At 39.2% G+C, this 25,010-nt stretch overlaps 1 protein-coding gene across 2 annotated transcripts in view; it reads right to left on the bottom strand.

The window, feature by feature from the left end:
* The window catches only part of EDIL3 (EGF like repeats and discoidin domains 3), a 456,004-nt gene that overhangs the window by 226,843 nt on the left and 204,151 nt on the right, over nucleotides 1–25,010 (bottom strand). For both annotated transcript variants that reach the window (XM_033922900.1, XM_033922990.1), the window contains exon 4: nucleotides 15,533–15,661. In XM_033922900.1, coding sequence (XP_033778791.1) covers nucleotides 15,533–15,661 — 129 coding nt within the window. The remainder of the gene's footprint in view (nucleotides 1–15,532; nucleotides 15,662–25,010) is intronic.

The raw sequence follows: 25,010 nt of genomic DNA, 5'->3' as shown, positions 1-25,010 counted from the left end.
ATGGAGTAATGGCTTCAAGCTTAAAACTTTATGTTTTGTCTGTGTCATGTCTATTTGTTTTAGTTTAGTGGGTACCCCAGGATACATAACATTGGCCATTTCTAGAGCTCTTTTTCCACTTCTTACTAGCCTAACTGTGCAATGTTCTTTTACTTATAGCTTTCATATTCTGAATATAGCTTAGTTAAGGGTTATATGTTTAAGAAAAAGCTTTACTTTATACAGCGTTTATTTTGTGGTGTTCCCTACATATGATCCATTCAGTATACATTTCTGAATACATTCAGTACATCAGTATGGTCTCTCTGAAGTGCCATAATAGTTATATGCAGCACGAAAAAAACATATCTTTTTGGATTGTTCAATTAAGAACCTTAAGTAACTGAGTATTGTCTCTCTTTTGCCATAGCTATATCAAGTAAATGAATTGGTATTGTTACCTGTTGCCACATTCAGTACAGGCAACATGGTTTCTCTCTTGTTTTCTATCTCTTATTTGGATCACATTGGAGTACAGCTGCTGAATGATATTTGGAATGCTTTTCAAGCATCTCTTTCTGTATGCACAGATATCTGGCTGCTCTCCTTTTGAGATTCTCACGGGATGACCTTTCCCCGCCCCATGGGTAGACAAACCCTCAATAGTTGAGAGTAGTGATCTTCCCTTGATACAGGAGGAATACGTTCAAAAGCTCATTGAAATATTAGGGCTTGTTCAAAGAAACGTGTCTTGCACTTCTCCTTTCTCTCCACAGATTCCTACCCATTTTTTCCAGCCTGGTGATTGTCCAGAAGCTTTCCAAGGATCGGAAGCAGACGGATTTCCCCTTTGGCCTTCGCACTACTGTGATCGCTGTGACCAGGCCCGCTGCACTCACTGAGGAGTTTCCTGTTTGGATCCACGCAAGTCGCTTGAAGAGGGTTAACCTAAAACCCCAGAAGCAAGTCTTCCCTGCGCAGATTTCACCTCCTCCAGTGGAACAACATGATGATCTCATTGCAGCATTCTACCAACTTTATCTTTCTCTTACTGGCAACGCTGCTGCTAGTTTTTCTCCCTGTATGGATCATTTCTAATTGGGTCTACAGGGATGATGTGTTCTGGGCCCACGACACTTTTTGCCCATACCCATCTGGAAATGACACTCCTGCTGTAAACAGCATCCCCGGCACCTCTTTGCGAACACGACGTCAAACTGGACTACTCCCTCACAAAGGCTGTCCTTCAATTGGAATCCAGAAAGACAGACAGTATGCTACTTTTTGGTAAAATTCCAGCAGTGTGCAAGTTGCCACCTTCTCTTTTGAGTATTGGGACATTGTGGACTGTTCATCAATTGATATACCAAGGCTGTGCCATTGGTCCTCAGAGATTCCTAAAAAAAACTAAAGACATATATATATATATGTGTTACTGACTCACATTGGGGGGATAAGTGTGCATTCTGGGGAGCGGTAGGGTGGAATATTGATACTGACTGGGCTTATAAACTAGAAAGTACTCTAAAAAAAAGTGGACCAAAAATGGTAAATCACTGCTTACTTGTATGACCCTTCATAAGGTTGGAAACTGTTATAGGAAACTGTTACAGGAAAAGTGTTCCTGCACAAATTATTAAGATTTCTCTTACTATTGACAACCCTAGACCTACTGATGAAGGTATGTACATTATGGACATGTGGTTTAAGGGTGAGTCTAGCTATCCGACCCATCAGTTTTTCTTACGGAATCTATCTACCTCCTCTAATTTTACCTATCCCCTTTGTGCACTGTGGTGTTCTAAATACCTTTTGCTGCCTGGACAGCAAAAGCTTGATATTGCCGTTACCATCTATAAGGGTAATTACACATGTCATGTTTCTAATTTGACACAGGGTAATTTTCTAGGTGATATTTACTGGCTCTATGGAGAAATTTGGCTCCATGTTAAGCTACCCAGCCAGTGGATAGGCCAGTGTACTTTAGCTAAGGTTACCATGCTCCTGCATATTTTTCTGAAAGGCATCCTTCCTATTCACATGGTTTTTCCTCTTATCTGTCTCGATATAAATCTGATCGCATGTATACATAGATGCTATAGGGGTCCCAAGAGGGGTCCCAGATGAATTTAAGGCCCGAGCTCAGGTTAAGGCTGGGTTTGAGTCCCTTATTCCCTTTATTACTATTAATAAGAATGTTGATCGGATTAGTTAAAATTTATTATAATCAGCAACGCTTTGTGAACTACTCTAGGGATGCCTTGCAAGGTATTGCTGATCAACTAGGCTCCACTTCTCAGATGGTTTTCAAAATCGTATGGCCCTAGATATGATTCTAGCTAAGAATTGTGTAAAACTCTTCTCAGTACTTTATGCTGTTGCACTTTTATTTCTGACAATACAGGTCCTACTATGGCCATTCAGAAATTAGCAGACCTCTTTGCTGAGCTCAAATGTAACTCTGGTTTATCTAATTCTTGGGATCAGCACTTTAGTTGAATGCAGGGTTGGGTAAAAGACCTTTTTATTGTTATAATCTCTATTATTATCTGCACTCTTGTCTTGACTGCTCATGTACTGTGTTATTTGTATTAATGCTCCTAAAACCCCTCCTCGAGAGACATATCTAGAGTATCACTCCCTTCCAGCTCATGCTGTGCATTTATGATGTCATTTTCATGACGTAAGAGGGGATTGAAGGGACACATCTTGTAGTTTTCCATAGAATGTGTTTGAAGTTGTAAATCCAGACATTGTTTGCCTTCTCTTGCTGATATATTACAAGGCTATTGTATGTTTGAGAGATGTGTTTTCTTATTCTGTTGTAAAGTGACTTCAATTTTTTTATAAGCCGTATTTGCAAACAGCTTTAGATAAGCTCTGCTGACCACAGCACCCTCTGTGGACTTCAGTCTCTAGCTAAGAAAAATGCTGATTTCTTTAAAGTTTCATGTGACCTGTGTCCATATATGGCTTGCATTTACGTCACATGCTGACACATGCTGACAACACTGATTCATCTAGAATGATATAAAAGAAATGTAAAGCTCACAATAAAATTGGACATGTTTGGAAGATAATTTCTGGTCTTTAAGATATGTCCCCAGGTACCTGACCTCTGAAATGACAGAGACAGAGAAAGTATGGGGCAGGAATTGGGACCTAATCCTTTTCATTGACGAAAATGATATAAACACAAACTGACACATAAGTTAAAAACAGAATGTGATAGACGAACACTATTTTCAGATTTAGAGTCAGCATGTGGTCCTTGTTAAGGTACAGGTGACAGAATTCCAGTAGTAAAATGTTTGTTGACCAGTGTAATAAGCAGACTAAATGAACCGTTCAGGTCATCATTATCTGCCGTCATTTACTATGTTACATAACTTTGTAGCTACATTCTATAAAGTAGTGCATGTCACTTCTAGCGCACAAATTTTAAAAAGGGGAATGGCCATGTGCAGAGCATGGGCAGATCATAGGTATTCTTTTAAATGTATGCACACTGTAATAGAATAAACCCAATCTGCACACAACTTATGGGTAAGTATTTAGGCCTGGTTTTCCTTGGCCTAAATGGGTGTGACTAAATGTTATGCAGCATACAGCTACTAAGCACAATTCTGTATTTATTGTGGGACTCTTTTATAGAATCATGCTAAATGCCGTTCTGATTGGCACTGATTTTTTAAGTGCCATATATAGAATTTGGCCCTTTGGCCTGTGGAAAGCAATTTTCGACAGTAAGTCTTTTTTTTTTTTTTTTTAATAATTCTTTATTCATTTTATAACTTACATCAAGTACATCAACATTGGTATTAACATTTTAACATAGATATATCACTTGAAATTCTACAATTAATTTTTCACAAGATGTCCAAATATTGGGCAGAAGAAATGGCCATTTTCAAACCTTTAATACATTTAACTTTTTTTTTTAATGGCCCAGCTAGACATTTTGTCCTGCTAGACATTTTGTAAAACAAGCCATTTGCATGTAGGAAAGGACAGCATTTTTAATGGACTTGCTACCCACATACACCAGGAGAGCAGTGAGGCAACCTAGGGTCACTGCTGTGAATTGCACATTAAGGGTGCCAGGTGCACATCTTACCATAACCCCCTTATATTGTATGGTAAGCCCGCAAAAGCTCCCCCAAAACTTACTATACCCAACTGTCTACCACCCCAAAAGCCTTTATGCCTGCAAGTGTCACCTATATGGCAGTACAGTGGTTTTTCAGTGGATTACGATGGGCTCACACTTTCCACCAGGAGTGAACTTGTTAGGGTGGCATATAGGCCTAAGTCCCTTCTCTACAGTCCACTACTGCCCATCAGACTACTCCAGAGACCTGCTTGCAGCTCAGCTAGGACTGGCCATAGTATCTACAACTGTCAGAGACTGATATATACTGTTTCATGCAGATATTTGGGCATGTAAGGGGGTCAGTGACCACTGGGAAAGTGTGTGGGGTTTTCAACCCTCCAGTTGTCATTTGGCTAGTTTTTTGGTACTTTTTTGGACCTTATACATTTTAAAAACAGGTCTAGCTTAAAACATCCAAATCATGCCCTGGATGTTTTGTAAAATGTTTATCACTGTAAAATGTCCAGGTGCTACGCCTACCTTAATTCCACCCAAAACAGGCCTTTAACACACCCCATTAATATTTAGATGCACTGGAGACAAAATTACCAGAAAGATGTCTAGATAGTTGGTTTCAAAAATGCTCACTTGGACATTTTGACTAGTAAGACACTCGCGTATCAGTTTATACCGTGTTTTGGACGTCATTTTTTTTTTAAATGAGTCCTTTAGATTCAAACAATTTTTATTGATGCAAATATCATTAAATACATCAAATACAACATCAAAGCACATCAATAATGCATCAACTATTATAATATAATATACATAATAAAAGACAAATTCCAATTTCAATAAACCCCCACTATATCTATATGTGTTTGAACATTTACCATCCCTCTCCACACCCACCCTATAGTCCTCTCTACCCAATGATACTCTCTTCATTTAACTAAATAAAAGCCCAATTAAGAGATCCAACTTAAAATCGCACTACGGCCCTTAGGATGTAAATCTTGCAAATATGAACCCCAGATTTGTATAAATAACATCTTTTGCTTTCTTATAATTCCAGCATCTCTAGCTTCCCAAATGGCCAACTGATGTAATTGGTTTCGCCAATGCCAAAACCTCGGAGGATCGGGGATCGTCCAATATTGTAATATACATTTTCTAGCCAATAAATGAGTCCTTTAGTGCATTGTACCTATCATCCACTATTTGTCATTTTTGCAGTTAGTGCTGGATCACTTAGGGCTCCCTTTTACAAAGCTGCCATAACAGCTGCTGCTGCGGTAATCACTCCAATGCCCATAGAGATTTAGGGTTCCTTTTACAAAGCCGCGCTAGCAGTTTTAGTGCACGCTATAGTGCGTATTAGATGAAAATCTACCGCTTGCTCAAAAGGAGGCGGTAGTGGTTAGCACGCGCTTTTCCACGGGTTAAGGCCCTAATGCTGCTTTGTAAAAGGAGCCCTTAATGGGTTTCAGAGCATTTTGCAGCACCGAAGTCACTATTCCAGCTTTGTAAAAAGAAGGGTTAGTATCTTCTCAACAGAATGCATTAACTGCATCTTTGCTAATTGCTACCAGTTTTATGTGTATTGATGCAGTTTTCAGTGCTGTAGATGTTAAGGACATGCTGTGCCTATTCTCAACAATTACATCACAACCTTTGCCCCTAACACATTTTAATTGTGGCTGTTAAGGCACAATGCGTGCCTTAACAGCCACTTAAGTAAAATGCCACAAAAATCACAGCACACTTAAGTAAAAGCCACCAGGAAGTGGTTTGCTTCTGTGAGCACACCTGGTGACCTTTTTGATTGTCAGCAAACATTTGAAATTGTCTTCTTGTATTTACTGTGAATTCTAGGGGTCACAGCAGTATTTTTAGTTGCAAAAGACAACTTAAAAAAAAAAAAGTCTGGCAAGGATCTATGATTACAGCTAGGAATGTTAAATGGTGGTGGCTGAAGTAATTATATCGGGTAGTTCCATATGTAATGGTTTTAATTCATTATATTTTATAGATGCCTCTACTTAGAAAAATTGCATAGTTAACTACAAGTCACAAGGGATTTTAGTAGTGATTACCATATTAACCTATGTGAAATGTCAGCAGTCTTCTTTTCATTTAGGATAACTCACTTACCTATTATGGCTTCAGACCACACAGTCACCATAAATGCTGTTCAAAAGTTTATTATAGCATATCCTCTAAAGATAACTGAAGCTTAGAGACCGAGCTTCCAAAAACTATTATTGTGAAAAACTCCCACAGAAACATACAATATTTGCAACTACTAACGAAACATAATTTATTAGACAGCTTCAAGATTATTAGTAATTTAATACTTTTTTCCCTCAATTTATATAGTAAGACATTTTGCTATGTGCTTAGGAAATCAATCATGCTATTTTATCTATGGATCAAGTTGTATGCCACTTTGATCTGTGCATTCAGTAAAGGAAGTTAAGTAAATATCAATAAACCATAAACCATAACTGTTTTTTAAATGGTTATGGCTCAATTTATGCCTCTGATAAGCAAATATCTGAAAAGTATTTCTGAAAATAAAATGGCTGTTGTAGAAATATTCATGAAACGTATTAAAAAAGAAAAACAGCAACTGTACTTCATTATTTTTTTAAAAAACATATTTTAATACACAAAATCATATTATAGATGTGCTTTTTTACCCTCTTCCTTTTCTTTGGAAGGAAGAGGGTATAAAATATTTAGGTATTTGAATTCAAAAAACGTTGGAAGAGACGATGAAAGTAAATGAAAAATCCTTATTGCTAAAGGTCTCAGAAATGTGTGAGCAATGGAACCCCTTACGTCTGTCTTGGTGGGGAAGAGTCCAAACAGTTAAGATGATGATTTTGCCTGTGGTTTGTATGTTGCCAATTTATTTTCAGGGGTCCTTTTACAAGAAGTTAAATAGCATTCTTACCAAATTTATTTGGTTAGGTAAAACTGCTAGAATTGCTTTAGTATCTTTACAAAAACCAATTGCGGCAGGTGGGGTAAATTTCCCAAACTTTTATAGGTATTATCATGCCTATATACTGCATCAGGGAATGTATTGGATCCTTCCTGAGCTCATGGTATAAATTAATATCTGAATTCTTGAATAAAAAAACAAAAACTAGTCTTAGAGAAATTTGGAGCATTGAGATAAAAAGCAGCAAATTTCTGCGTCTCAGTGGCCACAAATTTGGACTTGGAGGATGAGATGTACAAATTCAGCATCTATGAGACAAACATGTTTTTTTTTGTTACATAGAAGTTTCTGGACCCTTGTTCATTTACAGAAATTAGATAGTTCCAAATCTAATAGATGCTGGCACTATCATCTAGACATTGGGACACTGGATCATCTGTTGTTCTATTGTCCTTTGATACTTAACTTTTGGAAGTCAATATGGGAACAGATCAATAACAGATGATCCAGTGTCCCAATGTCCCAATGAGAAATGTCAACTTTAACCAAGAATTTATTCTACAAACTGATGCCTCGGGAGTGGGTCTGGGAGCCATCCTGAGTCAGGGAGAAGGAGAACATGAACACTCCATACTTTTCCTTAGCCAAAAATTGTCAGAGACATAGAGATGCTACTCTATGACAAAAAAGGAATGCAAGGCTGTGAAATGGACTGTAGGGTCCCTACAATATTACCTTGTAGGGAAACAATTCACCTTGATCATGTCCCCTTCAAGTGGCTCAGCCAAATGAAAAATAGTAATGGTCACCTATTGCGGTGGTACCTTATTCTACAGGACTACAACTTCAAGGTAGAACACAGGGTAGGGACAGCACATGTCAATGCAGACATTTTATCCTATATAGTAGGCCTTAACATACCAAATGCTCAACCATATCTGCTTGAGTTGAGGGGAATGGTATATGATGGGGTGTACATTCCATCACATGGGAATCAGGTACCAGGAAAGAAGAGATCTGAAGGGAAACCATATGCAAAGACAAGCTAGGTCTACCAAACTCCCAAGGGGCCTTTGGGGAACCACATTTGCACATGTGGTGTTAAGATATCTGTAAGGAGAAAAGGAGTTGCCTGAAGCCGAAAGAGAAAAAGAAGAAAGAAAAAAAAGGGGGATTTGTAGGGACCATCCCTGGGGGAGGGAAAGGGGTACCTAGATTGACCTTTGAGGGGGGAGTTTATTTTTACTAATTAGGGGGCCAGGTCTTAGGACTTCCCAACTGAGAAGCCCAGTTAGGAGAAGCAGGTATGGCTCCTAGGCAAACTTCGCAGGGAGGAATGTTGGTGTAAGCCTAATCCTTGGTAAGCCACTATCTGGAAAAAAGTGACCACAGTGACTGTCTGGACCAAAGTGGCCAGAGTGACCTGAACGACCCTGAACCATTTACAACTGTCCATGTACCAAAAGACTAATCATAAATTTTCTTGCAGAAGTCTGTGATTTGAATTTTTTTCTTACCAGGAGAACTTTTATGATGCTACTTTATGGATTGGTGCTTTGTTTTGGGCTTATAATGATGAAATTCCTCACATTCATCCTCACTAATGAGTGCTCACTGCATGCTTCCATTTCACAAGCAATAGATCTTGGTTTTCTATCACATTACAAACCATAAAATTATACTGCTTTGTCACTGTTTTAACACCCATCCATATGTGTGTCTCTCACTCACCCAGCCCTCCCTGTTTCTTCAATTACCCACTCTTTCTCTCTTCCTATGAGACTGTTATTGCAATGCTTTTTATGTTTCGCTTAAATATACAGTGGAACCTTGGTTTACGAGCATAATTCATTCCAGAAGCATGCTCGTAAACCAAATTGCTTGGATATCAAAGCGAGTTACCCCATAGGAAGTAAGGGAAACTCACTTGATGCATTCCACCTCCCCTCCCCCCCCTGAGGCCACCTGCGCTGCTCCAACTCCCCCCCCCCACACACGATCTGACATCCCCCCTCGATCCGGCATTCCACCCCCCGCCACAATCCGGCATCCCCCACTCACCCAAATACAATCGCTTACCCCGCTCTGGCACCGAAGATCCTCCCTGTTGCTTGTGCTGGACCTTGAGCATCTGTGCATGCTCAAGGCCTTCTAGTTCGCATTCTCTTTGATATTCTCGGGGGGGGGGGGGGATGCCAGATCAGGGGTCAAGGCAAGCTTGGTTTCCAAGGCGTGGATTTTGCAAATGTTTTGCTCGTCTTGCAAAATACTCGCAAACCGCAGCACTTGTAAACTGATGTTTGAATGTACTGATATTTGTCAAAATCTGCTCATTCTTCAGAATCTAATCAAAAATGCATTTAGTCAAATAAAAAAGGTCATCACCTTATTTCCTTTATGTTTTATATATATATTTCTATATATTACCTTCAAAAGTAGACTAACAGCTAACACACCGTGTTACATAAGCAATAGCAAAACAGCCTTTTCACACAGACGCTTTCCAAGTAAGGTGAAGGAAGAAATTTTAAAGAACAAGTGAACACATGTAGGTTGTCAATGTTGTCATTTGGTCAATAAATTATGGAGGTAGAGAGGCTTTACTTTACATTTAATGTAATGTAATGTAATGTAATTTATTTCTTATATACCGCTACATCCGTTAGGTTCTAAGCGGGTTACAGAAAATATACATTAAGATTAGAAATAAGAAAGGTACTTGAAAAATTCCCTTACTGTCCCGAAGGCTCACAATCTAACTAAAGTACCTGGAGGGTAATAGAGAAGTGAAAAGTAGAGTTAGAGGAAAAATAAAAATAAAATAAACATTTTAACAAGACAGCATTGATCTAAATACTTTGGAAGGTAGAAGAGAGGAGAGAAAGGAATAGAAGCATGATGAAGTGATGAAGTGGAGCAATACCCTCGTATACCTTTCTAAATCAATCTAGAGATTCATGTATCTATATCTATCCATATAGCTAGATCTACCATCCATACCTATCTCTATCTATGTGCTTAGCAGTATCATTATACAGTGTATTACCACAATTGATTATGATCCTTTCTTCAGAGTGCACACAGAATCAAATAACTATTATCCACTCATATTATTACTATTTTATTTTTATTTTTTTATTATGAATACTATTTTATTTTATGCTTGTATCAGACACATCACATAGCACAAATTATAGGGAATTTTTTTAAAAAAAATTTATTTTGTTAAATCTGTTTTATACTTATGTGAATAGATTTATATGAAAGATCTCTGGTCCATTTTAAAGGACAAAAGCCCAGCCCAACATAAAAGGACTATAACTGAGAAACCTTATTTACAGAATACAGCGCAATGGGAGACAATTAGGGAAAATTATGTAAAGGACATTTAAAAATTAGGCATTGTTTAGATGTCCAGCAGCACAATGCTGAGCAAGATTCTGTTAAGCATAGACACACAATAGAGAATTGCACTCAGCGGCGTTCAGTGAATTTAAGCACATCTATATAGTTAGGTGTGCTTTATAAAATCGTCTTTTAGGCGTCGCATAGATGTCTTCACAATGTCTATAAAATTATGTTTTAGTGTTATGACATTAGAACAGTGATTTATGCTGTTTTTTACATTAAAATTGCAAACAGTGAAATGGCATGCAGAAGGCAGCCCAATTTTACAGAAGCACCACTATTATTAGTTTGCAGATATGATCTCAGAGGATTGTTTGTGTGTTTGTTTTATTATGTTTTTTTATAATTTTTTGTATGTAAATTATGTAAACTGTTTAGTTCTTAACAATATAGAAATTTTTAAAATAATAAATAAATATTATATTTCATTTATCTTTTAACTATTTATATTCAGCTACTTTATCATATTTCCCTTCTGTCCTGGTGGACTAAAGGGGATTAAGTGACTTTCCTAGGGTCACAATGAGCAGTGAAGGATTTGAAACCACAACCTCAGGGTAATGAGGCAGTAGCTTTAATCACTGCACCACATACACTCAGATGTTAAACCACATGTCAATTCAAAAGCCAAAGTTATATCCTCTTAGCCTATACGCAGTCATTTCTCTAGGAAAAATATCAAACATGTGCCTTCAACACTTGTCCAGTTCCTCTTTTGGCCTCTGTTCCTCAGTCAAAGTACATGAAAAAATATATATTGCACACTAAACCTTCTATTTTTTGGTGTAAAGATGGCTCCTATGATAATGGAAAATGAAGTTTAATAATGCATTACTCCGACAAAGCACATGATAAAATGTATTACAAACTAAATCTCATTCCCAAAGTTTAAGAGAATAAAAAAAGAAACACACAATCTTGACATCATAGTGACATCATCAATATGCACCTAGATGACAGATTATCTCTAAAAAAATAAGAATATGTGCTGGGGTACCTGATCATGCTAGGGATTTGAGCCCATGACCTGTAGAAGATGGGAAGTAGTGTCTTTAACCACTGAGCCACATGCACTTCCTTTTAGGTAGGGATTCCTGCCATATGAGATGCTACCTTAGGAGACTGTAGCCTTCTCAGGGTAAATATAAATCTCCCTCTGGACCCTAGAAAGGGCAGAGTGCAAATGTAAATGGCAAAGTTCACAACCCATACTATCTTCTGAGACCAAAAAAGAAACTGTTAAGGTACTGGTGTGTGTATGTGTGTGTAGATTTGAACCCATGACCTGTGGAAGATGGAAGAAGTGCCTTTAACCACTGAGTCACAGGTGCTTCCTTTTAGGTAGGGATTCGTATTATTTTTTACTGACATTCTGCCATCTAGGTACATATTGATGTCACAATGATGTCAAAATTGTGCATCAGCCATGTATACTTGCTCTGAGCCACAGCCATTGTGAGTAGGGTTTCTCTTTTTATTTTCTTAAACTTTGAATGCAATATATTTTATCATATGCTTTCCTTGACTAATGCCTTATTAAATATCTTTTTTGATTATTATCAGAGGAGTCACCTTTACACAAAAAAAAAGGTTTAGTGTACAATATGGGTCTCATAATCGAAAGAGAAATACGTCCAAAAACCGGCCTAAGTTGGCACTTGGACGAACGCTTCTTAAAAACGTCCAAGTGCCGATACTAAAAATGGGTTTTAGATGTATTTCTAAATGACCTAGGCCTTCATTGTGCCACTGAACGACCAAAGCTAAACGGGGAGTGTTGGGAGGAATGTCGAGGGTGGGAGTTGGCGGGACATGGGCATGGGCGTGGATGTGAACGTTGTACAGCATGTATAACCGAAAGTTATACAGCCCACGATCGACGGAACTTGGACATTGTGACTTAGACCATGTAATATCATATATTGTGATTGTCTTAGTTGGTTTCACATTAAGGACTAACAATACATGGTATAGTGGACACTCTTCAAATATAGTGGACACTCTTAAGGTATAATAGTCAATACTCATATGATAGTATAACTAAATTGTATGGACCTTCAGACCACCATCAGGGTATGAACCACCGATTGTTTTACTCTTCGTCGATCCAACCTTTATTAATTTTTTCAAAGTTTTTAACTGAATTTTTCTTAAAATATTTGTAACAATCAGAACATCACTTTACTTTAACTTATAGTGACACTGTCTTGTCTTCACCTCTCCCGACATGCATGTTTCACACAAGAAAACTTTCTTCAGGGTTGAGGGAAACGATTGTAGGAGCTAACTCGAGATCATAACTCGGCACCTGTCTAGATAAATCAAACATAATCTCCTACAGCTATGCAGACGACATCACCATTCTTCTCCCTTTTGATCAACTAAAACCCTCCATGACAGACACTATACATAAAACATTAGAAACAATAACATCTTGGATGAAAGACCACAAACTGAAACTAAACTCAGAAAAAACAAAATTCATTCTCCTAGAAAACGATAAGACACCATCCATTACAATCCTAGTAATCAACTCAACCACATTCCCCATGCAAACCACTCTAAAACTACTGGGAGTGACGATTGACAGGTGCTATACCATGCAACCACAAATCAACAAAATAATACAGAAATCCTTTGCAATCATGAGAAACCTAAGACAAGTGCGAAAATTCTTCGACAAAACTCAATTCCAGATCCTAGTTCAAGCCCTAATGCTGGGTCTACTAGACTATTGTAACATTCTCTATCTACCCTGCCCCACGACCATGATTAAACAACTGCAAATAATCCAGAACACAGCCCTGAGGCTCATCTACTCTCTGAGAAAACATGACCACATCACCGAGGCGTATCTCCACTCACACTGGCTACCAATTTAAGCAAGAATACAATTCAAGTTCTACTGTCTTCTATTTAAAACCATGAATGGAAACAGCCCAATATACCTAAACAACCGTCTAATCCGAACCACCTCAACCAGACAAAGGAGAACCCATGCTCCATTCACATATCCCCCAATCAGAGAAGTCAAACAGAAAAAACTGTATAATGGCCTCCTGGCCACACATGCAGCGAGATTAGACCACCAACTTTCTACTTTGCTGATAACGACCCCTGACTACAGAACATTTAGAAAAGAAATAAAAACCATACTATTAAAAAAATCCCTGATACCCAACAATCGAAACCACCCTAACGCCTCCCCACTCTCTAAAACAACCTAACGCCACAAGAACTACTTCATCCCTATGAACCAAGTTGAGTACTCCCTAATTATTCTATAATTCCTCTGGAAATGGCCAGATAGATCCTTTTTGTAATCCGCCTTGAACCGCAAGGTAACGGCAGAATAGAAATCACTAATGTAATGTAATGTAAAATGCTAAGCGCACATGCGCACTCTTACCGCATGTTCTCTGAGATCTGATCTGTCGGACTGTGGCGGTAGGAGTGTGCATGCGCGCCAGACAAGACTCCCTGCTCTCCACCTCGCGCCGCTGCGATGAAGGTGGCGATCGTGAAGATAGCCGCCATCTAGGGAGCATCAAAGAATTAGACCTGACAACGGCTTAGCCCTGCACTGCAAAGTGAATAGTAAGGAAGAAGATTGTCAGACCTGCCACCTCGAGCTCGCTCTCCGCCACGTTCTGGCCCCGCCTTTCTCCGGCGCAACTTCCGACTGAGAGAAATCTTTGCGGTGGCCGAAAGGAGCTGCTGCTGCGGGAGATGGATTTTGTGGATCGGAGTGTGAGTGGGAAGGGAGGGGAACAATGTCAGGAGACGACGGGCTCCCCCTGGAGCCATAGGTCGCAGGACCCAGTAGACGACGTGTTGTACACACATTAATCTGGCCCTGTCTGAGAATAGCTCTGCTTTGACTCTCCAGTAGGCCGGAGGGGGGTGTTTTACCTACTGGTGTGTTTTGGGGAGAGGCTTCTGTTTGGGAGTGAAATAATACCGGACATTATGGGGGGTGGGGGAGGGAAGTGGAGGAATGTCAGCAGACTCGAGTATAAACTTAAGATTTAAATTTTGGCCCCTTTTTTTTTTGCCTTTATGGACAGGGGGGAGGTAAAACAAAGGGAGAAGGGCTGCTTCTGGATAAGGGGAGCAGTGAAGAGGTGGTGGTGGACACAGGGGAGGTAAAAGGAAGGGAGAATAGACAGGGGGAGCAGCCAAGGGGTGGTGGTGGACAGCCGAGGAAAAAGAAAGACATAAAGAAATACAGAATGTGGCTAAGGAGAGAGAGAGAAATAAATAAAGACATATATTCTAGTACCCATTAATGTAACGGGCTATAAGACTAGTTGACTATAATACCTTAAGAGTGTCCACTATATTTGAAGAGTGTTCACTATACCATGTATTGTTAGTCCTTAATGTGAAACCAACTAAGACAATCACAATATATGATATTATTGAAGGCACAACTGAGGCTCGTATATATTGTTGTATGATTTAGACTATGTAAAACTAACCAGATAAGCACTGCAAACACATAAAACAGACCCGACATGCATGTTTCATACAAGAAAACTTTCTTCAGGGTCGAGGGAAACGACTGTAGGAGCTAACTCGAGATCATAACATGCTTAGTATGCTTCATCCATTGAGATCCAGATGTTGGTGCTGCCAAAAGATCATCTCTGCAAATTCAGAACTGGATTTATGTACAATACAATATAATTGTCATGTACTATATTCAAGTGAGACACTCTAAAAATCAAAATATTGGAGGCACCTGAGCAGCTTGTGAGCTGCTTTTTAATACAGGACATATTTGTTTTATTTGCAAACCTCATTAATCATCTATTGGGGGCACATATTTCTAAAATCACAAAGCTGGTTGAATTAAACCTCAAATACTTTAACTGCTAGTGTTTGCAATCATAAACACATTTCCAAACATATAGGGGGAGAGAGGCAGAACAGAAAATAAGATAATTACACATTATTGTGGAGTTTGGAAGTTTAAAACAAATGATAAAATTGGCCAACCAAAGATTACATTCATAATGAATTCATATTACATGAAACTTCAATTTGTAAGGACAACTCTCAATAGTATATTGCAATAATTATAACAAAAGCTGGCTTACTGTGCTGGCAATGAATCCCATTAAAGCCATCTGGACATTTGCAGACATATCCAATGAATGTGTCTCCTCGATATGATTCACTAATTTCACAAGTTCCACCATTATGGCAAGGGTTAGGAAGACAAGGCCCTAGAAATAAAATATTATATCTGCATTATATTTTAGATCATATGCTACATACAAATTTCCTACCTCTATGTAGGGATAGATAAACTGGATATTTTGTGACTTTTAGTCAAAGACAGACAATGTATTTGGCACTTTATAAACTAATACTAAAAGTAAATGAATACCTCAAAGATGCTAGAACACCAAAGCTGACTGAGTTGTAAGAGAGGTGCGCACAGACATATTTTATGAGGTTCCCCAAATCCCCCCCCACACACACACACACCCCTATTTTCAGAGTTAAGACATCAAAATTAAGCCAAGTTTTTTTTTGTTATGGATAGAAAGAAATGTCAAAATCAGTGAAGTAAAATCTGAGAAGACTATTAGGGTACTGATATATTTAGAGAAAGTGAAGAAAATTAATGGGTCTGTATATGACAAAATAATTATAGACAGAATAGAACAGGAAGAGAACTAACAATTTTATAGGCCCATTTACCACGCCATGTGTAATCTGGCTGCTTTAATGTCCAATTTAGTAATGAGCTTTTAAATTGGCTATAAACAGTCCTGGTGTGGTCTCGTAGGTAATTTAAAATCCACAGGGTTAGCCACAGTAATGACAGCAAGACTATACATTTACCTACTATTTTATGTGAGAATTTTAATGCTTTTTTAAGTAACAGTGATACATACCGGGTACTTAACAGTGTGACTTATATGTATATATAGTAGATCATAAACTATAGATATGAGACACATAGCTACACTATAGGGTCATGAGTAGCCTCTGTGGATAAATTACTTTTAATATACTGGAGAAGTAGCACAGAATTCTTTGATTATCTAATGTCTCAAGCACTGGAAATACAGATCACATAGATGTGTGTTGTGTAGCTGACAAAATAAAAGATGGTTCTGTGTAAACTGGTTGGGATCATGAAAATGTTCTGGCATAAAAGTGTGATTGTGTGTTCCGGTTGAATGAGAAAGAAAGGGGGTAAAAAGGCAAATTTAAGGAAAAATAAGTAGAATAAATAAAATGAAAGGGGTAGATAGTTGCAATTAACTAATTACAACCTCACCCTAATACTCAGGCTCAGCTAACTGGCTGTGGCATATCTTCCCTCTCCCACCTTTCTTCCAAATTATACATATTGAGATCTTTAAGTCTGTCCCCATATGCTTTATGACAAAGACTACTACCCATTGGACCAAAGACTACACCCTCTGGACCAACTCTATCCAGTTTATATCTTTTTGAAAATCAGTCTACAGAATTATAGACAATATTCCAAATTAGGTCTCAACAAAGTCTTCAGGGCATCATTACCTTCTTTTTCCTATTGGCCATTCCTTTCCCTTTGCACCCAAGCATCCTTCTAGCTTTTGCAGGCACCTTTTCTACCTGTTTGGCTACCTTCAGGTCATCACATAGAACCACACCCAAGTCTCGCTCTTCTTTCATGCACAAAAGTTCTTCACTTCCTAAACTGTTTTGTTCCCTTGGGTTCTTGCAACCCAAATGCATGACCCTGCATTTTTCAGCATTAAAATCTTAGCTGCCAAATTCTGAAACATTCTTCAAGCTTTGCTAGTGTCTTCCTCATGCCTTCCACACTATCAGGAGTGTCTGCCACATTGCATATTTTGGTTATCATTCACAAAGAGGCAAACCTTATCAGGCAGCCCTTCAAAAACGTCACTTACAAAAATGTTAAAAAGAACTGGCCCAAGAACTAAACCTTGCAGCTTACCACTGATAACATCTCTTTCCTCAGAGTAATCTCCATTTACCACTACCCTTTGTCGCCTTCCACACAAACAGTTCTTAACCCAGTCAGTTACTTCAGGGCCCATACAAAGGACATTCAAGTTTACTATTAGTCATCTATATGGAACTATGTCAAAGGCTTTGCTAAAATCTAAATACATTTAGCTAGGGTTACCATTTGTCTGGGTTTCTCTGGAAATGTCCTCTTTTTAAAGGACTGTCTGGGTGTCCAGGTGGTATTTTAAATTTGAGGAATTTGTGCATAATTTTGTAGCTTAAAAAAAAAAGTGCTGACAACAAACCCACCCACCCAGCATAATTCAACCTCCCTCCGCCCCCACCCCTAAAGTCTGGCTTGTGCTTCTCTTCCTTTACTCCTGGCACTTCCTATCTAGTCGCTCCTGCTACTTCTGTGGTCTTGCCTTACCATGCCTCATATTTGTTACCTGAAGTAACTACCTTGACTTTAGAAAACTACTCAAAACTCACCTATTTCGAGACCAAGACCCTTAATTCCCCTTTTCTATCCTCCGCCTCCCCCTTCTGACCCACTCCCCTCCCCCATCTCCCTCCTTCCCCCCTTCTTCTCTCCTTGCTATTCGCAACTCTACGATCAATTTGATATGTAACCACTTGTAACTACTATCTCCATGTTGTTTGCAACTCTGATCAATTTGATATGTAAACACTTGTAATCTCTGTCTAACCAATGTGAACCGCCTAGAACTCTTCGGGGTATGGCGATATACAAAAATAAAGTTATTATTATTATTATTATGAAGTGTCAGTGATTGAGCCACTCACTGCTGGCTGGATCCTGAACATTTCTCACTGCAGCGACTCACTTCCTGTGGCAGGATGTGGCAAGGAAAAGAGTTCAGGAGCCAACCAGCAGCGGGTGGCTCAATCACTGACACTGCCAGCAAAGTATCTCTGAGTTGAAGATCATGAAGAGGGGGGGGGGGACTACTGGGAAATACTGAAGCAACAGGGTAAGAGGCTGCTCAGAGAGAGAGGAAAGAAAGGAAATTCAGCTGGTAAAGATCGTAGGGGAGGGAGAGGGTGACGTGGAGAGATCAGATGAGGGAGAGAGAGAAATTGATGCTGGGAAGGAGGTCAGCAGAGAAAGATGGAGAGAGCGACTGAAAGATGCTGGATCTAGTGTAGATGAAAGAGGGTGCTGCTGAGAGAAGGGAAAGCGAAGCGCAGGAGTAATGTCATACTATCGTGTCATACTAGGTTTGCCATGCCAGAGTGTGGGGGAGGTAGGGGGTGAGAGGGAGGGAGAGATGAAAGGAAAGGAGATTGAGATACCAAGCATGGTGGGGGGGGAGGAAAGGAGAGGAGAGGATAGAGATGCCAAACCATTAGGGAGGAAGGAAGAAGGGAGGGAGCAATGTAATTAATAGTTACCTAGAAAGAGGAGTATGGCATGTGGCTACAAAATCTAAAATGTTTTTGGTAACCGTAGTGAACTTATGAAGTGCTCTGGTTGGACAATTAAGGCTATGCACAGACTGCTGTAAGTTTAAGAAATTATTAAAAGCTCAGTTGTTCATTGATGCCTATATGTAGAGGTTGCGTTAAGTTTCATAGGTTTCAGTTCTAGGAAACTTTATTATGCAAGCTGTTTGGTTTTGCTTGTATATAGGTTGCAGAAATCCTGTATGATTTATGTGGATAAGATGGTTGAAAGTTATTTAATTTTATGAATGTTTAATGCATGGAACCCGCTTAGAAATTAGGCGGTATACACATTTTTAAAATACATACATAAATAAATAGTGGAGATAAAATTGTGGCCATTTTATAGACATGCTATAAGTAGCCTCAGCACAAAGGAAACCCACTTCCTAATAGTGCAGGACACTTTTTAGTGCAGTTTAGTAAAAGGGCCCCATAGATAAATGGGTGTTTGTGTCAGTTACATGCAGCAAGAATATCTATTTTAGAGTCATAAACGTCTAAAACATGAACAGGTCAAAATGGACAAATCAATGTTTATGCATAAGAGTATAAATATTGATGTTATGAAATAGCAAAATAAATGGTTACATGCAAGAACATAAATTCTTGTGCTAGCCTTTTTGTAAGTATACACATAGGCGTCAGAATAGGGGTGGCCACAGGGGCTGTGGCATCCCCAAAAATTTAGTCCTGGTGGTCCAGAGGTGCAGTGGGCAAGAGCAAGTTTTCCTTGCTCCTGCTTGCTGCTAACCCAGTGGGTGTCGGCAGCTACAGGATGCATTTTCTTCTGCCGCTCAGCGGCAATGAGCACGAACGCGCTATGGCGCTCCTGCTTGGAGCTGAGTGGCTTTTTGACTGGCTCCCGTGAATTCTCGCAAATCGTGAGAATTTGTGGGAGCCAGTCAAAAAGCTGCTCAGCACCAAGCTAGAGCACCAAAGCGCACTCATGTGTTCTGGTAGGAATGAATGTTGATAAGCATAAGTACAGTGTGCTTTGGGTTAACCATTATGTATTGTTAATAAGATTATATTGTGTGTGTTTATATAAAAAATGAATGGAAAAATGGTATTACAATTAGTACTGTTATGGGGGCGAGATCTGGAGTGGAGATTAGGCGTGGTCTGGGGGTACTGCTTGCGGGCTCCCCCCAAACAAAAATGCATTCTGCTGTATGCATGTTTATTTTTTCCTGAAGCTGTCAAAGCCAAGTGTTTCTTTGGGGTAGGATATCAACCGTAACTTCATCATTTGGGCTTCAAATGACATAGCTGGTTTGATATCTTCCAGAATCAATTTGTTAGTTCTTCAGGTGGTCCACGGCACGCATAAAATCCTTCTCCAGCATCAAAGCTTAAATGTATCTTCCTTCTGTCTTGTTTCCATAGTGTCTAGCTTTCGTAGTCGCTAGGACTCGAAAACAAGTCGATTGCACCAAACTAACTAGAATATCAACCACTGGTTTAAAGTGATGGCTTACCCTAATCCTTCCAGTGAAGCACTGCTCAAATAGGAGCTGTTTTTTTGAAACCTAAACATCTTGGGTAGAAGGTGCAAATCCTAGCATTGATCTTTTTTGTACATAGATGTGCCTTTCCCTTCTGAAATGGACAATACATGCATAATTTCTAGACTTGCACTTGCCCCAACCAAAACATACTCAGACCACACACCCCTTCCCAAATGCATGTGTTCAGTTTTAGATATGTATATCCAGGCTTTGAAAAAATGAGGATTTAGATATTTAGGCAACATAAATGGCTAAATATCACTTTATGCAATCTAAAACCTAAATAGCATTTTTTTAAAAACTTTAGGGTACCTGGAAACCCAAACAGCACTTTTAAAATAATTACCATAGCAAATCTAAATCTTCAGAAAGATGTTGACAAAGCACCTCAAAGACATCCTAATGAAATTAAGGGGCCCTTTTACTAATGTGCAATAAAATCTGAGCTTAATGCATTTTAAAACAGGACTTTCCCATGTGCTAAGTTCGGATTTAATGCAACACATGGGATTTTGGGGGAAAAATGATTGCAGGCTATGCACTAATGTTGATATTACTGTGCACTACCTGTATAGAGCTACTGCAGGAGCACTAAGGCCATGATTCTATAAAGTCTGCTTAAAGTTAGACACCAATAACATAGGGTTGTACTTCCATGAAAAGCAATGGCAGTCTACAGGCCAGACTGAGACACGTAGGGTTGTATATTATTTTCCTTGTATTCACTTAATGAAAGTATTAAAAATGAATAAAGATTATAAAAAAAAAAAAAGCAATGGCAGTCTACAGGCTAGACTGAGACACGTAGGGTTATACTTCCATTAAAAGCAATGGAAGTAAAACCTGGATATCTCAATCCATCTTCTCTTTTTCTGGAGCCATATGGTAACCCTACAATAACGTAAGATAGAGGTCTAAAAAATATAAATAGAATGCAATTGGTAAGGACTAGTAAGTAGCACATTTAAGACAAATCAGAGAAAATGCATGTATTTTTTGCTCAATGAACAATTAAGCTCTGGAAATAATGAAAGAATACAAATATTTTCAAGAAGAAGAAGCCTGGATAACAGAAAATTCTTAACTGTGCTTGCTATTAAGTCTTTACATCTCTGACCACTAATGCAAAAGCTTCTATGATGATAACAACAACAAAAGCCTTTGGAGTCCAAATATAGCACTCAGAAACAAGATATCAAATAACAACAAACTTTACTATGGAACTTAACTTTAAACTTCTGTTTCTTTTTGAAGTTGTACCTCAGTAAGTCTAATAATGATTCGTTACATGTGGCACTTTAATTATTGAGGAGCTTTTTCAAATGATTAGTCCTGTGAAAAGTAGCTCAAATTCTGCAAAATTACTTCTACACTACAGAATAAAACAAAATGGTATGCCTTTTGCAATATCAGCAGTAATACATCAGTGCAAGAACCCTGGATTTAGATTGCTTACCTTTACAAAGCAGAGTGCAAGGCAGTTAACATTTCAGGTACTGTAGGTATTTCCTATGGATGCATATGGGGAAAATGTTTGGTTTGGTTTGTTCCAGATTCCAAATCATTGGTTCCTATTAAGTTCAATGTGGTAAGGGTTTCCCATTCATTTTCAATGACATTTGTTTAAAATTTTCTGGCATGTTTCTGTCAGATAATATAAATCAATAATGTAGTGGGATACATACATAATAATCTAATAGCTCACCTTGAGCCAAACAGAATACCGTATTTTTCGCTCCATATGACGTATTTTTTCCCCCAAAAAAAGTGGGTGGAAATAAGGGTGCGTCTTATGGAGCGAATATACCCAGCCTCAGAGAGAATTACACCCTCCCGGGTCCCTGGACACTGACCTCATGCGCCGCGGCTCTGCTGGTGTCTGGGTGAATGCGTGAGGGTGGGGTGAGGAGGTAGCGCTGAGCCCTTGCAGCTGACTTCACCCTCCATCCGCATGAGCTTGGAGGAGAGCACAGACGCAACAGGCGAAGTGAGGAGGTTGGAATAGTGGCGCTGAGCCCTTGCAGCTGACCTCGCTCTCCATCCACGATGAACTCGGAGAGCGCAGGCACCGCCGCAGATGCAACCGTCAGGGTGAGGAGACCAGGATGATGACGCTGAGCTCTCGCAGCTGACCTCACCCTCCATCCGTGATGAGCTCAGAGGAGAGCGCAGGCACTGCCGAAGACGCAACAGCTGGCCTCTATTAAGAACTTCCAGGGCAGCGAACTGGGACCGTGGCTGTTCCCATGCTCTGGGAGGAGGTGGAGCTCAAGGATAAAGAGCCTTCTATGGTGGATCTCTGGGCCAGTGTACTGTATGGGTGGGAGAAAGGATATTGTTGGGGGTGGGGTGGGTGGGCTGGTTTTGTGATGTATTTGTTATTTGTTTGTTAAATTTTTTTGTGCTATATTAAATTCAATAAAATGTTTCAACAGAGAGAGATAGAATGGATGTATGGGGTTGTGTAACAAGCTGTGCATTAAAAATAAGGTTATCCTTTATTTTACCAATTTCTGACTCTGCAGCATATATATGTGCCTGTGGGCACAATGCAGGGACGTGTGTTGTATAATGTTAAATTCACAGTTAAACTCACCAAGATTTCAGTGTGGCTATTTACTATTGCATCTAATTGCATTTGATTGGATGAGACCTCAAGAAGATTCCTTAGAAGAAAATAGTTCTGGTGAGGTTGTGATGAGGGTAATTTAAGTATAAAGAATATATTTTTTCTTGTTTTCCTCCTCTAAATCTAGGGTGCATCTTATGGTCAGGTGCATCTTATGGATCAAAAAATACAGTAATCAATAGATCCTTCCAAACTCCCTTCTCCAGTCATCAGCATTAAAACCTCCCTCTGGTCTTTTTTCTTTTTATATAGTAATTTAATCAAAGTGCAATCTAAAGTGTCAAGTAGGTTTTTTTTTTAAAACCCTCTTAACTTTCTTTTCTTTTTTTTTTTAATTTTTTATTTATCAAATTTTTACATTTTATAAATCAAGTATCCACTTGTACAGAAAGTTGAAGAAAAGCAGGAAAATAATACTCATAGGTAAAATACATAATAATCAAATAAAATAAAAATAAATGTTTAGCTTAAATTCAGCTCAAGTCCTCTAAATTAGATCCAAGAAGGATAAGGCGGACATATTAACAAATGCTAACAAATATCAATTCAAATATTAGGAAAACAAAATCCCTTAGCTGAGGAAGGATATCGTTATTCAGGAAAACAAGATCCCTTTAGCTGAGAAAGGATATCATTTATTCAATTGCACTTCACTTTAGTTTCCCTTCCTCCAGTCGAGTTCCTGCCAGAAAGGCTGTCAACTGGAATGGCTCAAAGAATATATATTTTTTCATATGGTATTGTATTACACATTTACAAGGGTGCCGTAGAAAGAAAGTCCCTCCAAGAGATGTAACTCCTGGCTTCATCAAAAGAAATTCTCGCCTTCTTCTTTGAGTGTCCCGTGCCAAATCTGGAAACATTAAAATTTTATATCCAAGAAATTCTTTCATTTTATTTCTAAAGAACAGTCTAAGCAACCAATTTTTATCTGGTGCAAGAGCCACAGTAAGAAGCAATGTTGCCGGAGATGCAGCTTCTCTGTCCGAGAGTTCCAGCATTGCTGAAACATTAAGTGGTTGATTATCCTCCTGTGGTTTAGATGGTGATTTAATAACTTTCACTGGCAAATAATATACTTGAGTAAGTGGTGGTAATGTATCCTCTGGAATACCTAGAATCTCCAACATATAGCGTTTCAACATATCCCTAGGTGTCACCGAGGCTATCCTAGGAAAATTAATCAGTCGGAGATTATTATTACGAGAAAAGTTCTCCAAAGTTTCCACTTTTCTGCGTAAATTTGTGTTATCTTTTACTAATGCATCACTAAGCTGTTTGATGCTTTTAATTCTTGTTGTATATTCACAATAGAATTCTTGGATTCGTCAATTTCAACCCTTATATTTTTTATCTCAGTTTCTTGAAGTATGATTTTATTTTCCAGCTGCAAAAGCTGGGGCTTAACAGACTTGGCTAGGTCAGCAACTAGGTCCCAAATTGAATCCAGTGTTACTTCTCTGGGTTTTTCTATAACATATGAAACATTAGAAACTTGAATAGTCTCACCAATTGTTAGCTGTTCCTGGCAATCCTTCTGCTGGACTGGGGTAATCCCTGATGTTTCCTCGGTACTTCTTGGACTCACCTGAAAACTCAGGGAGTCCATCTCCTCGCTCCTCTCCGTGTTCTTCCTAGCCTCCGAGGGTAGGTGCTTGCCTTCTTCCGGTAGCTCCTCCACTCGTGGGGAGCTGGTAACCTGAGGAGGTGGGGGAGGTGCCCTAGCGTCGGGGCTCAGTGTTGTCTCTAGCCCCAAGGAGATCACCTCATTTCCGCCCCTCTGAGGCGTCTCCAGCGGGGTTGCCGACGCTGCCGGGATATCCTGCATCCGACGCAGGAGTTCTTCGATATTTCCGAAAGAGGACACCGCAGAACGCCGCGAGGCTCCAGCGGCGCTGCGACCTCTCCTCTTCGGCATATTCAAGTAAGTAATTCCCCTCCAAGAAAAATTTCCAAGCAATCTCCTCCGGCGTGCTGCTCAGCCTCAGA

Source organism: Geotrypetes seraphini, chromosome 1 (assembly GCF_902459505.1).
Source record: "Geotrypetes seraphini chromosome 1, aGeoSer1.1, whole genome shotgun sequence".
Lineage (NCBI taxonomy): Eukaryota > Metazoa > Chordata > Amphibia > Gymnophiona > Dermophiidae > Geotrypetes > Geotrypetes seraphini.
This window is presented reverse-complemented; position numbering and strand designations above follow the sequence as displayed.